At 44.4% G+C, this 14,387-nt stretch overlaps 1 protein-coding gene across 2 annotated transcripts in view; it reads left to right on the forward strand.

The window, feature by feature from the left end:
• The window catches only part of ubn2b (ubinuclein 2b), a 102,134-nt gene that overhangs the window by 5,141 nt on the left and 82,606 nt on the right, over positions 1 to 14,387 (forward strand). Inside the window, exons 1-8 of one of the 2 annotated variants that reach the window (XM_061885330.1) lie at positions 4,226 to 4,535; positions 5,149 to 5,277; positions 5,345 to 5,446; positions 5,574 to 5,699; positions 5,777 to 5,880; positions 10,597 to 11,068; positions 11,127 to 11,197; positions 13,966 to 14,095. In XM_061885330.1, the coding sequence (XP_061741314.1) occupies positions 5,167 to 5,277; positions 5,345 to 5,446; positions 5,574 to 5,699; positions 5,777 to 5,880; positions 10,597 to 11,068; positions 11,127 to 11,197; positions 13,966 to 14,095 (1,116 nt within the window). In that variant the 5' untranslated portion in view covers positions 4,226 to 4,535; positions 5,149 to 5,166. Of the gene's footprint in view, positions 1 to 4,225; positions 4,536 to 5,148; positions 5,278 to 5,344; positions 5,447 to 5,573; positions 5,700 to 5,776; positions 5,881 to 10,596; positions 11,069 to 11,126; positions 11,198 to 13,965; positions 14,096 to 14,387 lie in introns of those variants that run through there. The other variant, XM_061885328.1, reaches the window with a different exon arrangement.

Below are 14,387 nucleotides of genomic sequence, written 5' to 3' on the forward strand. Positions count from 1 at the left end.
ACTGCCGAAGACTACCGGCGCCTGTTCCGGTCCATGCACCTGCGAGAGGAGGACCGGCCATTCATCCTGGGTCAGCGGCTCCAGGACGCAGCGACGCGATGTCTCCAACTGGGAGAGTGAGAGGGCAGTCTGCTAGACCAGATCATCCGGGAGCAGTTCTTGGAGGCGATCCCCAAAAAGACGGCCGACTGGGTCTGGTACCACCGACCGCGTGACCTGGCTGCTGCAGTGACCCTCGCTGAGGACCACCTGGCCGTCCACCGCGAAGCACAACCCACACCAATGGCGCATGAACAGGAAAAGGAGAGGACAGCGCACATTTCCCGCCTTAACCCACGTGACTCCCCTTCTGCTCTTTTCCCGCAGGTCCCGACTGCTGTCCCCAGAAGAATCTCCCACGCAGAAGGCCCCTCAAATGCTTGGGCAGGCCTGCTGGAGGCGTGGGCGGCCTGGTCACGCGTGTCAGGGACCTCAGCAGGTGGAGGTGGGGTGCGTGGCCGTGTTGGCCGACCCGGGTGAGACGTACGGTATCAAGGTAACGATACAAGGGAGTACATACCAGGCGATGGTGGATTCCGGCTGCGGGCAGACCATGATCCATCAGAACCTGGTTCGATCCAGGGCTTTGAGGCATGCAACATGGCTAAAAATCAGCTGTGTTCATGGGGATGTGCACGAGTACTCTATGGTGCCAGTAGAAATTTGGTACGAGGGCCAAAAGCATAGGGTTGATGTAGCTGTAAGTACGCACCTCTCGCACCCTGTAATTTTGGGCACAAATTGGCCGGTGTTTAATCGCTTACTGACACAATGTGTAGGGGTGCGTTCACGGACCGTAGGAAAGGGGAGTATCCGCGCAGTTAGCGGGAACCGGCGGGGGCTTCGCGGGAAGCCTCCCCGGGCCCCTATTGGCGTCTTACGGAGGATTTTCCCCTCGGGCAGTCTCGAGACGAAACTTTGCGCGCGGCCTGGGACCAGTTAGACTACATCGACGGTCAGCTGATGCGCGGGTATTCCCCCACTTCTCCATTATTAGAGATATCAATCAATCAATCAATGTTTATTTATATAGCCCCAAATCACAAATGTCTCAAAGGACTACACAAATCATTACGACTACAACATCCTCGGAAGAACAAAAGGGCAAGGAAAACTCACACCCAGTGGGCAGGGAGAATTCACATCCAGTGGGACGCCAGTGACAATGCTGACTATGAGAAACCTTGGAGAGGACCTCAGATGTGGGCAACCCCCCCCCCTCTAGGGGACCGAAAGCAATGGATGTCGAGCGGGTCTAACATGATACTGTGAAAGTTCAATCCATAGTGGCTCCAACACAGCCGCGAGAGTTCAGTTCAAGCGGATCCAAGACAGCAGCGAGAGTCTCGTCCACAGGAGACCATCTCAAGCGGAGGCGGATCAGCAGCGTAGAGATGTCCCCAACCGATACAGGCGAGCGGTCCATCCTGGGTCCCGACGAGCGGTCCATCCTGGGTCTCGACTCTGGACAGCCAGTACTTCATCCATGGTCATCGGACCGGACCCCCTCCACAAGGGAGGGGGGGACATAGGAGAAAGAAAAGAAGCGGCAGATCAACTGGTCTAAAAAGGAGGTCTATTTAAAGGCTAGAGTATACAGATGAGTTTTAAGGTGAGACTTAAATGCTAGATTGTACCGAGTGAGCCATGACACTCAAACAGGAGAAGAAATCACCCAGTTGTTGGTGCCGAAACGTCGCCGGGAAATGGTTTTCCAGGCGGCGCATGTTAATCTTATGGCTGGACATTTAGGGTATAATGAAACACTCAATCGGGTTATGGTCCGGTTCTATTGGCTGGGCATCCGGGCAGACATGCGCCGTTGGTGCGCTGCCTGCCCGGACTGCCAGCTGGTGAACCCAGCGGCCACTCCGCAGGCATCTTTGCGCCCATTGCCGCTCAAGGAGGTCCAATTCGAGAGAATTGGGATGGACCTAATCGGACCATTTCACCCGAGCTCACGGGGGTATCGCTTTGTGTTAGTCCTGGTGGATTACGCAACGCGCTACCCCGAAGCAGTGCCCCTGCGCTCCATGTCTGCAAAGAGTGTGGCACATGCACTGTTTCAGGTCATCTCCCGAGTTGGAATCCCGAAAGAGATTCTGACTGACCAGGGCACGTCCTTTATGTCACGCACAATAAAGGAACTGTACGGATTATTGGGAATTAAAGCGATCCGCACCATCGTGGACCATCCACAAACGGATGGGCTGGTGGAGCGGCTAAATAAAACGCTAAAAAACATGATCCGTAAGTTTACGCACAAGGACAAACCAAATTGGGATAAATGGCTGGATCCCTTAATGTTTGCGATGCGGGAGGTACCCCAAGCCTCCACTGGCTTTACACCTTTTGATCTATTATATGACAGGAAACCACGCGGAGTGTTGGACGTAATTAAAGAAAGTTGGGAGGAGGTTCCAAGCTCCAGCAAAAATGAAGTTTAGTACGTTATGGATATGCGAGCAAAACTCCACATGGTGGGGCACTTGTCACATGAGAATTTGCTCCGTGCCCAGGAACGGTAACAACGCACGTATAACAAGGGGACCCAGCTAAGAAAATTTTCACCAGGAGAAAAAGGGCTTGTATTACTCCCAACATCCAGCTCGAAATTACTTGCAAAGTGGCAAGGACCCTTCGAGGTCACACGGCAACTGGGTGATGTGGATTACGAGGTTCGACGCTCGGACCGGGGCGGAGACATGCAAATCTACCATATAAACCTGCTGAAGGCATGAAGGGAGGCGGAGCCTGTCTCCATGGTAATAGTGAGGGAGGAGGAGGAGTTCGGACCAGAGATCCCACGCTCTGTCCCTCCCACTCCACTCCCCTGTGATAACCAGCTCACGTTAGCGCAGAAAGCGGACGTTGCTAAGCTGCAGCGGCGCTTCTCTGATATGTTCACCCCTCGGCCCGGCCGCACGGATCTCATCCAACATCATATCGAAACCAGCCCGGAGGTTACGGTGTCATCTCGGCCATACAGGCTCCCCGAACACAATTGCTAAATAGTTTGGGAGGAATTAAAATCCGTGCTGGAATTGGGGGTAATAGAAGAATCCCACAGTGCGTGGTGCAGCCCCATAGTTCTGGTAGGGAAAAAGAATGGGTTTGTGCGGTTATGTGTGGATTACCGCAAGGTGAATGAAGTATCAGATTTTGACGCGCACCCCATGCCTCGGGTCGACGAGCTCCTGAATCGGCTGGGCACTGCTCGTTTTTTCACGACACTGGATTTGACCAAGGGCTACTGGCAGATTCCCTTGTCACCAGAGTCCAAGGAAAAAACGACCTTTTCCACTCCGGAAGGCTTATACCAATTTGTAACACTTACGTTTGGCTTGTTCAGTGCGCCCGCCACGTTCCAGTGCCTCATGAACTGGGTGCTGCGACCCCACGCTGCATACACGGCCGCCTACCTGGATGATGTCATCACCCAGAGTGGGGCAGTGCTTGAGTCCCTGAGGCAGGCAGGGCTCACCGCCAATCCGGCGAAGTGTGCAGTTGGCCGGAGGGAAGTACAGTATTTGGGGTACCACTTGGGAGAAGGGCAGGTGCGGCCGCATCTAGATAAAACAGCGGCAATTGCGGCCTGCCCAACCCCAAGACGAAAAAAGAGGTTAAGCAGTTTTTGGGTCTGGCGGGTTACTATCGGAGGTTTATTCCCCGGTTTGCGGACCTGACCAGCCCAATAACTGATCTCACCTGAAAGGGTGCCCCAGATCTGGTCCAGTGGACGGAGCAGTGCCAGCAGGCATTTGAGAGGGTTAAGAAGGCCCTCTGCCAGGAGCCGGTCCCAGACATGCCTGATTTTTCTCTCCCGTTTTGTCTGCAGGCTGACGCTTCGGGCAGAGGTCTGAGAGCGGTTTTGTCCCAGCAGGTGGAGGGCGTCGACCGACCCATCCTCTACATCAATCGTAAGCTGTCCGAAAGGGAGGCCAGGTATAGCACAGTGGAGAGGGAGTGCCTCGCCATCAGGTGGGCGGTCGGGGCCCTCCGATACTACCTCCTAGGCCGCTCATTAAATGGGTTGTACTTTTTTTTCTTTTCTACCTTCAAGGTACTCAAAGCGCTTTGACACTACTTCCACATTTACCCATTCACACACATTCGCACACTGATACAGGGAGCTGCCATGCAAGGCGCTAACCAGCACCCATCAGGAGCAAGGGTGAAGTGTCTTACTCAGGACACAACGGACGTGACGAGGTTGGTACTAGGTGGGGATTGAACCAGGAAACCCCTCCAGTGGCTCCACCCCATGAAGGATGACAACGCGTGGATCACCCGTTGGTATCTAGCTTTGCAACCCTACTTCAGAGTGATCCACAGACCGGGTGCACTTATGGCTGTGGCCGACTTCCTGTCCCGCTCTCTCCCGGGGGGGGGAGTAGGCACGGCCTGAGTCTGGCGGTGGAGGTATGTGGTGGACGTGGCCTGCGCACCTGCAGCGAATCAGGGTGTGGCAGGACCGGCTTTGAGGTTGGCGACAGGTGAGTGGATGACACAGCTGTAAGTGTTTGTCTAATCACCTGTCGCTCTGTTAAAGGCAGCAGTCGGGAAGGAGAAGTGGGTGGAGGCGGGAGGACACGCGAGACTGACATAAGACAATTGCTGTAAAGCAGAACAAACATTTATTGAAAAATAAACCTTGTTGAACTTGGAAAAAGCCTGTCATGTCAGTCCTTGGTGGTCCGGAGAACCCGCAAGCAGCAGACTTCCACATGCTCTTAGATTTTTTGTTAAAATAAAGCCAATATTGCAATTTTTTGTGTTCCCCTTTATTTAGAAAAGTACCAAAAATTATAGAAATACATTTTGATACTGGTACCGGTACCAAAATATAGCAGTACCCCCAACCTATTTTTTTTTAAACCGTGTTCTCCCCGTCTAAAAGTTTTGACATCCCCTGTTACACAGGAACCGGGTGAAGTAACTAATAAGTGATTGCAGCATGTTTGCGGGTTTTTGGGTTAGATCCTCTCTGCCTCTGGAGCCTTTAGACAGTTGCTGATGAAAATACAGCCTGCCATCCCACAACTTTGGCTTTTAAACTTCATGTTTAAACTTCATGCACTGTAACTAATGAACCACCATGTCGTGCAGGTCAAACCGCCTGTTTCAATGGTCCCAAAAGGACTCGCACCTGCCCTGGACCCCAATGACCCACTCGCTGACACGGAGCGGGAGAGACGGGAGGTGGAAGACTTGGCCAGGAAGTTCGAAAGCAAATACGTAGGTCTTTTTTTCTAGGCACAGCGCAGGCGAGGAAGGTGTTCCAAGATGTCTGTTTTATTTGCAGGGCGGTGCCCCAAAGAAGAAGAAGAGGGACAGGATGCAGGATCTCATCGACATCGGCTACGGCTACGACGAGACGGACCCTTTTATAGACAACTCGGAGGCGGTGAGGTTTTAGCTTCAACATGCAAAACAAGCACACATGCTTGGAATATAAATCTACATTCATTTTTGTCACACTCCACAAAATTGGAATATTTGCTGTAGTTTAACAAATGATCAATACTGGACAGTACGATGAGCTGGTGCCGGCCTCCCTGACCACCAAACATGGAGGTTTCTACATCAACACGGGGACTCTGCAGTTCCGGCCCGCGTCCGACTCGGAAGGAGACGACACAGAGAATAATCACATCAAGGTGCGTTCTTGATGTTCTCTCCCTCATTTCCGCTGCTGTGATCAAACAAACCACATTTTCCTCCACGCTTGTTAAAGATGAAAGACGGTGACGAGCGCGTGATCAAAAAACGGAGGAAAAAGCCGGACGGCGCCATTATGGAGGAGAAAAAACCCCGGAAAATGAGAGTACCAAAGCCCGGGTGAGGATCTAACTTTTTTTATGCAATTGGTTTTAGTATTGAAGCTGAATAAACATCACTGCAAAGTATCACCACAGTAAATAACACTTAAGTAAAACTGATATTATCTTTGTGGAGGCAGACATTACAATACAGGAACTCACTAGATTATAGAAAAGGGATTTGGATTGCATGATTAGCGTATTTTCTGGACTACACAGCACACTGGTATATAAGCCACACCCACTAAATTATAGGGGAATATTTTTCCTGCACCGGCCTACAAGTCGCAGATATATACGTTGTGAAATGAGTTATTTACAGAGAGAGATTTTGTAAATGTTTATTTACATACCTTAATTGTTTCCAATCACTGTTTGTAACACGGCAGTAAAATGGCTGATCAGACAAAACAGAAGTCATCGTTATGGACCCACTAGCTGCAGAAGCTGGCTCTCCAATCAGCTAAACAGACTATAACTCCACGGTGACGTTTTGGTAAACTTATGAAACTGAAACAATACATAAAGAATGCCATTGTAAGTTAATATCAAAGACACTCATGAATCTGTTAGCATATTAGCTAATGCTAACTAAGCTAGCGTCATTACCATAGCACGTACAAATATGCATTAGAAACGCTGCTACAGACATCACATGTGACAGTTTAATAAGTAAAAACAAGTTTTAGTCATATTGTAAAACTTACAAACTTTGCTTGGAATGATGAATAAAGAATTCATACAAGTAGGAACAGACTGAAGACTGAACGGCACTCCCACTTCCGGCTGAGTGCAGTAAATGGAAGGACACTGCAGCACCTGCATTGAGTGACTGGCCCAAAAAATGGCGCCACAGCACCAACAATACAACACTTTTTCAGTGTATGTGTTTGTTTTAATTATTTGTGTTATGGCCGTCATTGAAGAAAAATCCCTAAATTGGCCGCACCATTTTGTAGGCCGCAGGTAGTAGCGTCATTTAGTCTGAAATTTACAGTAATCATCATCAAATCAACATGAGGTTGTAATTAGTGCGATAAATAACCGCCAGAGGGAGATCTTTTTTTCTGCCCCCCACCGGCATTTGAGTGACAGACATGTTCGCCAATCAGAATTGTTGAGCCCGGCGTTTATTTGTCTCTCGCTTCAAAGCGGGGGAAAGAGGCCTCACTCTGTGTATCGCTTTCAGCACCTCAGCGTGTTTATTTAACAGTCAAATGAACTCGAATGCAGTGAGCCCTCTTTTCAGTCATCCGCAATCTTTGTCTCGGTGGGTGGAGAGGGAGACCACCAGCTTGACACACACGACGTATACGGTAACATATTGCATTTTCTGGGCTTGTAGTATTTTCTCAAAACTTACTTTCTGTGGTGATATGATTCTATCCACACTTATGTAGTAAGCACATCTTCTTCTGTACTTGACATTAGGGCTGGACGATATGGCCTTTTTTTAATATCTCGATACACGATATATACCTCCATATTTTGCCTTAGCCTTGAATTGAAACATTCTTGTTCAAACTGCATTAATATATGCTCATTTTAAACTTTCATGCAGAGAGGGAAATCCCAACTGTCATATTTTTCGGATTATAAGTCGCTCCGGAGTATACGTCGCACCGGCCGAAAATGCATAATAAAGAAGAAAAAAAACATACATACGTCGCACTGGAGTATAAGTCACATTTTTGGGGGAACATGCAATACGTTTACCAAACAATCTGTCACTCCTAATTGATAAATCCCATGAAATCTTCTTCCTCGATGTCGCTACTAAACAACTCTGCCAACTCCAACAGTATGCGCCGCTTCCTCTTGTCGTTTTGTGCTGCATATTTTACTAAATCCAGCTTGTAATCTGCAGTACATGATTTCCTTTTCGGTGACATTTTTGTTCAGCCCTTCTCAGTTTTTATAAGTTACCGCCAACGATGAAATTATCCATTTTAATAGCTATGGCAGAAGCATATGGCAGTGGTTCTCAAATGGGGGTACGCTTACCCCTGGGGGTACTTGAAGGTATGCCAAGGGGTATGTGAGATTTTTTGAAAATATTGTAAAAATAGAAACAATTCAAAAATCCTTTATAAATGTATTTATTGAATAATACTTAAAATTTGAATATAAGTTCATAAACTGTGAAAAGAAATGCAACAATGCAATATTCAGTGTTGACAGCTAGATTTTTTGTGGACATGTTCCATAAATATTGATGTTAAAGATTTCTTTTTTTGTGAAGAAATGTTTAGGATTAAGTTCATGAATCCAGATGGATCTCTATTACAATCCCAAAGAGGGCACTTTAAATTGATGATTACTTCTATGTGTAGAAATCTTTATTTATAATTGAATCACTTGTTTATTTTACAACAAGTTTTTAGTTATTTTTAAATCTTTTTTTGAAATAGTTCAAGAAAGTCCACTACAAATGAGCAATATTTTGCACTGTTATACAATTTAATAAATCAGAAACTGATGACGTAGTGCTGTATTTTACTTCTTTATCTCTTTTTTTCAACCAAAAATGCTTTGCTCTGAATAGGGGGTACTTGAATTAAAAAAATGTTCACAGGGGGTACATCACGGAAAAAAGGTTGAGAACCACTGGCATATAGCAGTTAGCATTCCATGACCCACAATGCACTTCTGCCATGACCCTCCCCCGCCAAATTTTTATTGGTTGACGTGTGTGGAACGATTGCTGACATTTTCCTCGTCTCTTCCGCGAATTAGATAAATAATATTATTTGATGTTGTGTAATCTGCAGTAAATTATTTCCTTTTCGGTGTCATTTTTGTTCAGCCCTTCTCAGTTTTTATAAGTTACCGCCAAGGATGAAATGATCTACTTTAATAGCTACAGCAGTAGCATATAGCATATAGAAGTTAGCATTCCTTGACCCACAATGCACTTCTGCCGTGACCCTTCCCCCGCCAAACTCTTATAGGTTGAAGTGTGTGTGACGATTGCTGACGTGTGTGTGACGATTGCTGACATTTTCTTTGTCTCTTCTGCGAATGAGACAAATAATATTATTTGATATTTGATGGTAATGTGTTAATTTCACACATAAGTCGCTCCGGAGTATATGTTGCACCCCCGGCCAAACTATGAAAAAAACTGCGACTTATAGTCCGAAAAATACGGTAAGTAAATTGACCAAAACTGTATTTATTAAAAAGCTATTAAGCAGTGGCACAAACATCCATGTCATTTCAAAACAGAAAGTGCAAGATTGTCAGAGACATTTTAAAAGAAGCTAGGAGTACACTTTTGTGCATGATGTCGCTAAAATGACATATAAAAACAACACTAAATTAAAGTGCACTTTTTGTACAGAACACCACTACAATACTTAAAAACAAATAAAGTGCACTTTTGTGCATGATGTCACACAATATATTTCAATGAGTGTCAATTAAAAATTAGCTGCATAATAGGAAATCAAATCGCTATGTGGTAGGTTACTGCGGACGTTATCTCCTTATGTTGTTCACAATTTTTTTCATATGGTGTTGATGTGGAAATGGTTGCTTCAGCATTTTGTTGGTGTGGCGCCGAACGGAGATGTTAGCACTCTTCATTCTCTAGCAGGTGACTTTTCAAATGATGCTACATATTAGCAGTGATATTACTTTTTGTAGCAACGCTTTTGCCCCACACTCGCAAATTACGGTTGTCTGTTCGACACATTCCCACTTGAAGCCAAACCACCGCCAGACTGTTTTTAGTGGGAATTAATTCTTCCTTCATTTGTTACCAGATTCGCACCTTCTTTCTCTCGTATTAGCACTCGCACCACAGCTAACGTTACCCATGCTGTTACCTCTCAGCTCCGCGAGGGTGTATGACATTACACGTGCGACAGTATGTGACGTAAGTAAGAATTGCGCTTGCTGTCTGTGAGAAGGAGAGACAACAAAGAGTGGGAAGAGCCTGTAGTGTAATGCCAGCAGCTAAAAGCAACTGTGTGAGAACGTATACTCGAATATCACAGTATAGTCATTTTCTATATCGCATAGAGACAAACCCGCGATATATCGAGTATATCGATATATCGCCCAGAGGTGCTGAAAGCGATACACAGAGTGAGACCTCTTTCCCCCGCTTTCAAAATTTCAAAAAGATTACATTTTTGATCACAATTATAATCCGACAAAAAGACAGGTGGCGGTGTAACAATAACAAATAAATATTTCAATTATATTTACTATCGGCTCTGATTTAAACCCTTAAAGCCCTCCTGTGTCCAGGGACTTATTTCCTGAGTTTTTAAACAAAAACAAAATATTTAATCATGATGAAAAAATATGGATCTAGCCACTGTAACATTGGCCATATACTGACAGTATAATTTGTAGTGCTGCTGTTGATATTTGTATATTTCCACCCCCCTTTGTTTACATTCAAGAGCTCTGGCTTGCTGTTAGCGGTTAGCATGTACGCTTACACTTTGCATGTTTGGCTTGTAAGAAACGTAATTTATTTGCAGCCGTGGAGGCGAGAATTACAGACTTAGAAGAGGCTTTTGACTGTAGAGGGCCGTTAGCCGTTAGCGAGAGCTTTACATCGCAGTGAGGAGGCGTTTGTTTGCTGTCAAATTTGTGGGGCGCAACTAAAATGTGTCATCAGCATTTGCACTATATAACAATAGTATGAAATCATTGGTCAAATTTATATTGTGCGACTGTAAGTTCGCTTAGCATCTACTCACCGCCATTTTGTCTGCAGAGTGTCCTTGCATCGTCCTGAAAAGAAGAAGCGGAAGAAGCTAATGAAAGATTCCATCCACCTGGCCAACATGCTGCGCCGCTTCACCAGGGAGAAAGAGGAGATGCGAAAGAGGAACATGGTCACCGCCAGCGTGCCGCTACCCACCGCCAAAGTGCCAAGCGCCACCAGCGTGGTTATCAACAGCCAGTCCAAGGCCCCGGCCAACGACTGCAACATGGCGGACCTCACCAGTGACCCTGCCGTGATGTCGCTGCTCGGCGCCACCAACAACGAGGTGTTGCAGGACATGATGGGGGATCTGGACTTTGCCATGCTGGACTCGCCGCAGCCCTCCAGTCCTACCGCGGGGGAGAACGGCTCCTTGGGTATTGGCCATAAAGCAGTCTTAGGCCGTAACGTGATGAGTCCTCCGCCCCTGCCCAACGCTCTCCCTGGGCCTCTCTCCAAGCGTATCGACGACCTCCGAGCGGTACGAAACTTTGTTTTTACCTCCTGTGACGGAGTCTCATTCCTCTTTTGTGTGGCAGGCTTCCCGTCTGTTCGACGCAGAGGGACGCAAGAAGTTCTTCACATTGGACATGAACAACATCCTGCTGGAGTGAGTCACTTTTTACTCTTATCTACTTGGGCTGGAAAATTATTCCAATTTGAATTGATTTTGGCTGTTAACCATCATAAAAATATTATAATTGAAAAAAACAATAATGGGCCACGCAACGTGCATGAAAATTCTGGGGGGAAATAAAGACCACGTTTACTAGAAGTTTTGCTACTTTTTATCCAACACAACGCTAGTATGCCTCACCAATAATCACTAAACTCTACATGAAAAGTAAGGCATTTCCACGTTAACGTAACCACAGACACAGTCAAGGAATTAGCCAATAAACGGAATCCAACGCAGAATATCACAGACGTTAACATATATATGAGTGTAATGCTGTCTTTGTAAAAAGAAGGAGCATTTGTTTGGGAAAATAATAACTAATGCCCATTCAAACCCATGCACACACAACACATCTCATTTTTATTGTGCTGTTGTGAACGACATCATGAAAGTAACATCAATGAACAAACAGTCATACACACAACACATGTCATCTGTTGTGTTGTTGTGAACTACATCATGGATGTAACATCAATGTACAAGCAATCATACACACACACAACACGTCATCTGTTGTGTTGTTGTGAACGACATCATGGATGTAACATCAATGTACAAACAATTTTACACACACAACACATCTCATCTGCTCATGTTGTTGTGAACGACATCAGTTCAATGTACAAACAATCATACACACACAACAAATCTCATCTACTTGTTTTATTGTGTACGACATTGTGGATGTAACATCAATGTACAAACAATAATACACACATGTGGAGAACCTCGCCCTGGTCCTCCGTTTATGTGCCGTACACACCGCACTTTGTTTCAGTGGTTTACACACTTTTTATTCTTTTTACAATATTACTTTTCTGATCACAGTTGTTCACAGCTTTTCAGCTCAATATCACATATGTTTCTCTCTCCGTCTGACTCTCACTCCATTCGCCAGCCCCTCATGGTTTCCAACACTGCTAATAAAGGAAACAGGTGATTAGATAACTCGTCCCAGCTGAGGTATCTGCTCACCTGATTGCTGCTTCACGACCGGCTGCCGCACATGCTCCGCCCGCAGGGGACGCGTAGGACACGCCCCTCTCCACAACACACTATACATCTCATTAGTTGTGTTTTTCTGAACGACATAATGAATGTTACATCAATATACAAACAATCATTCACACACAACGCGTTTCACCTGTGTGTTGTTGTGAAGGACATCATGGATGTAACATCAATGTACAAACAATCATACACACACAACACATCTCATCTGTTGTGTTGTTGTGAACGACATCATGGATGTAACATCAATATACAAACAAACATACACACACAACACATCTGTTGTGTTGTTGTGAACGACATAATTGATGTAACATCAATGTACAAACAGTCATACACACAAAACACATCTCATCTGTTGTGTTGTTGTGAATGACATCAAGGATGTAGCATCAATGTACAAACAATCCTACACAAACAACACCTCTTCTGTTGTTTTGTTGTGAACGACATTAAGGATGTAACAACAATCTACAAACAATCACACACACTCAACACGTCATCTGTTGTGTTGTTGTGAACGACATCATGGATGTAACATAAATGTACAAACAATCATAAACACACACAACACGTCATCTTTTGAGTTGTTTTGAACAACATCATGGATGTAACATCAATGTACAAACAATCTTTCACACACAACACATCTCATCTGATCATGTTGTTGTGAACGACATCAAGGATGTAAGATCAATGTACAAACAATCATACACACACAACGCATCTCATCTGCTCGTGTTGTTGTGAACTACATCATGGATGTAACATCAATGTACAAACAATCTTTCACACACAACACATCTCATCTGATTCTGTTGTTGTGAACGACATCAAGGATGTAAGATCAATGTACAAACAATCATACACACACAACGCATCTCATCTGCTTGTGTTGTTGTGAACTACATCATGGAGGTAACATCAATGTACAAACAATCCCACACAAACAACACATCTCATCTGTTGTGTTGTTGTGAACGACATTTTACATGTAACATCAATGTACAAACAATCATACACACACAACACATCTCATCTGTGTGTGTTGTTGTAAATGACATTATGGATGTAAGATCAGTTGCAACTTGGGAGGATCTGTCAATTTTTTTTAAACCCCCTCAAGTCGTCTCCTTACTCGTCATGCTCCGAACACCAGCTCATTTCTCTCCTTCACAATAACAGCGCTGTGCGCAACATCCGATCTGAAAATTAAGGTTTCAAAAAAGTACACAACCATAATGTACTTAAAGCACTTATTGATGCATTTACAAAAGTATAATGCTTTGTGAAAAGTGTCCAAAGATGTATTGCACCAATAAATGTGAGGGTTATATTTTTTTTTTACACAAAAAGCACACACTTTTGGGGTAAAATAAGTCCAAATGGTAAAAATGTTTTAATGGAAAAACATAATTTCATTGTTTTACTCCATTTCTATTGTTATTTTAGTTTATTTTTGTTACAAATATCTTTTTACTTGTTATTTACTAATTTGTATTTGTTTTTACCCATGTTTTGAAATGAAAGAATAATCCTATTATTAATCGCAATTTCAATAGCAATCAAAATAATCATGATTATTATTTTGGACATAATCGTCCAGCCCGATCATCTACTCATTTTTATAGTATTGAACCTTGAGAAGACATGTACAGTATATATATATATGTGTGTGTGTGTCTTAGTATTGAGTTACAGGTTCAGGAGCAGCCAGCAGACGTGCGTTCAGCTGTTTACTGTCACTTAGAGGCCTTTGTTCCATGTAATAAAGAAGCACTGCTCAAGCGCCTAAAGAAGCTCAGCCTCAACATACAGGTGATTGGAACATATTCTTAAACCTGACAACTGTATCATTTATATAAGTGTTTTGTATCGGTCGATAATTGTTTTTTTTTTTAATGACCAATCGAAAAAATAATGACCAGTAGAAAACTATATCAAATGTAAACATTTAGATTTTTTTAAATTACATTTTCTTTGATTAAAATCCTCTTAGTGCAGAAATGAAATGTCAACACAACCATAGAAAACACTAAAAAAATGTAAATAAAATTGTAAGATCACATTAAACACTCGTAAAATGAAGGTATAAAAATAAGGAATATGT

Source organism: Nerophis ophidion, linkage group LG23 (assembly GCF_033978795.1).
Source record: "Nerophis ophidion isolate RoL-2023_Sa linkage group LG23, RoL_Noph_v1.0, whole genome shotgun sequence".
Lineage (NCBI taxonomy): Eukaryota > Metazoa > Chordata > Actinopteri > Syngnathiformes > Syngnathidae > Nerophis > Nerophis ophidion.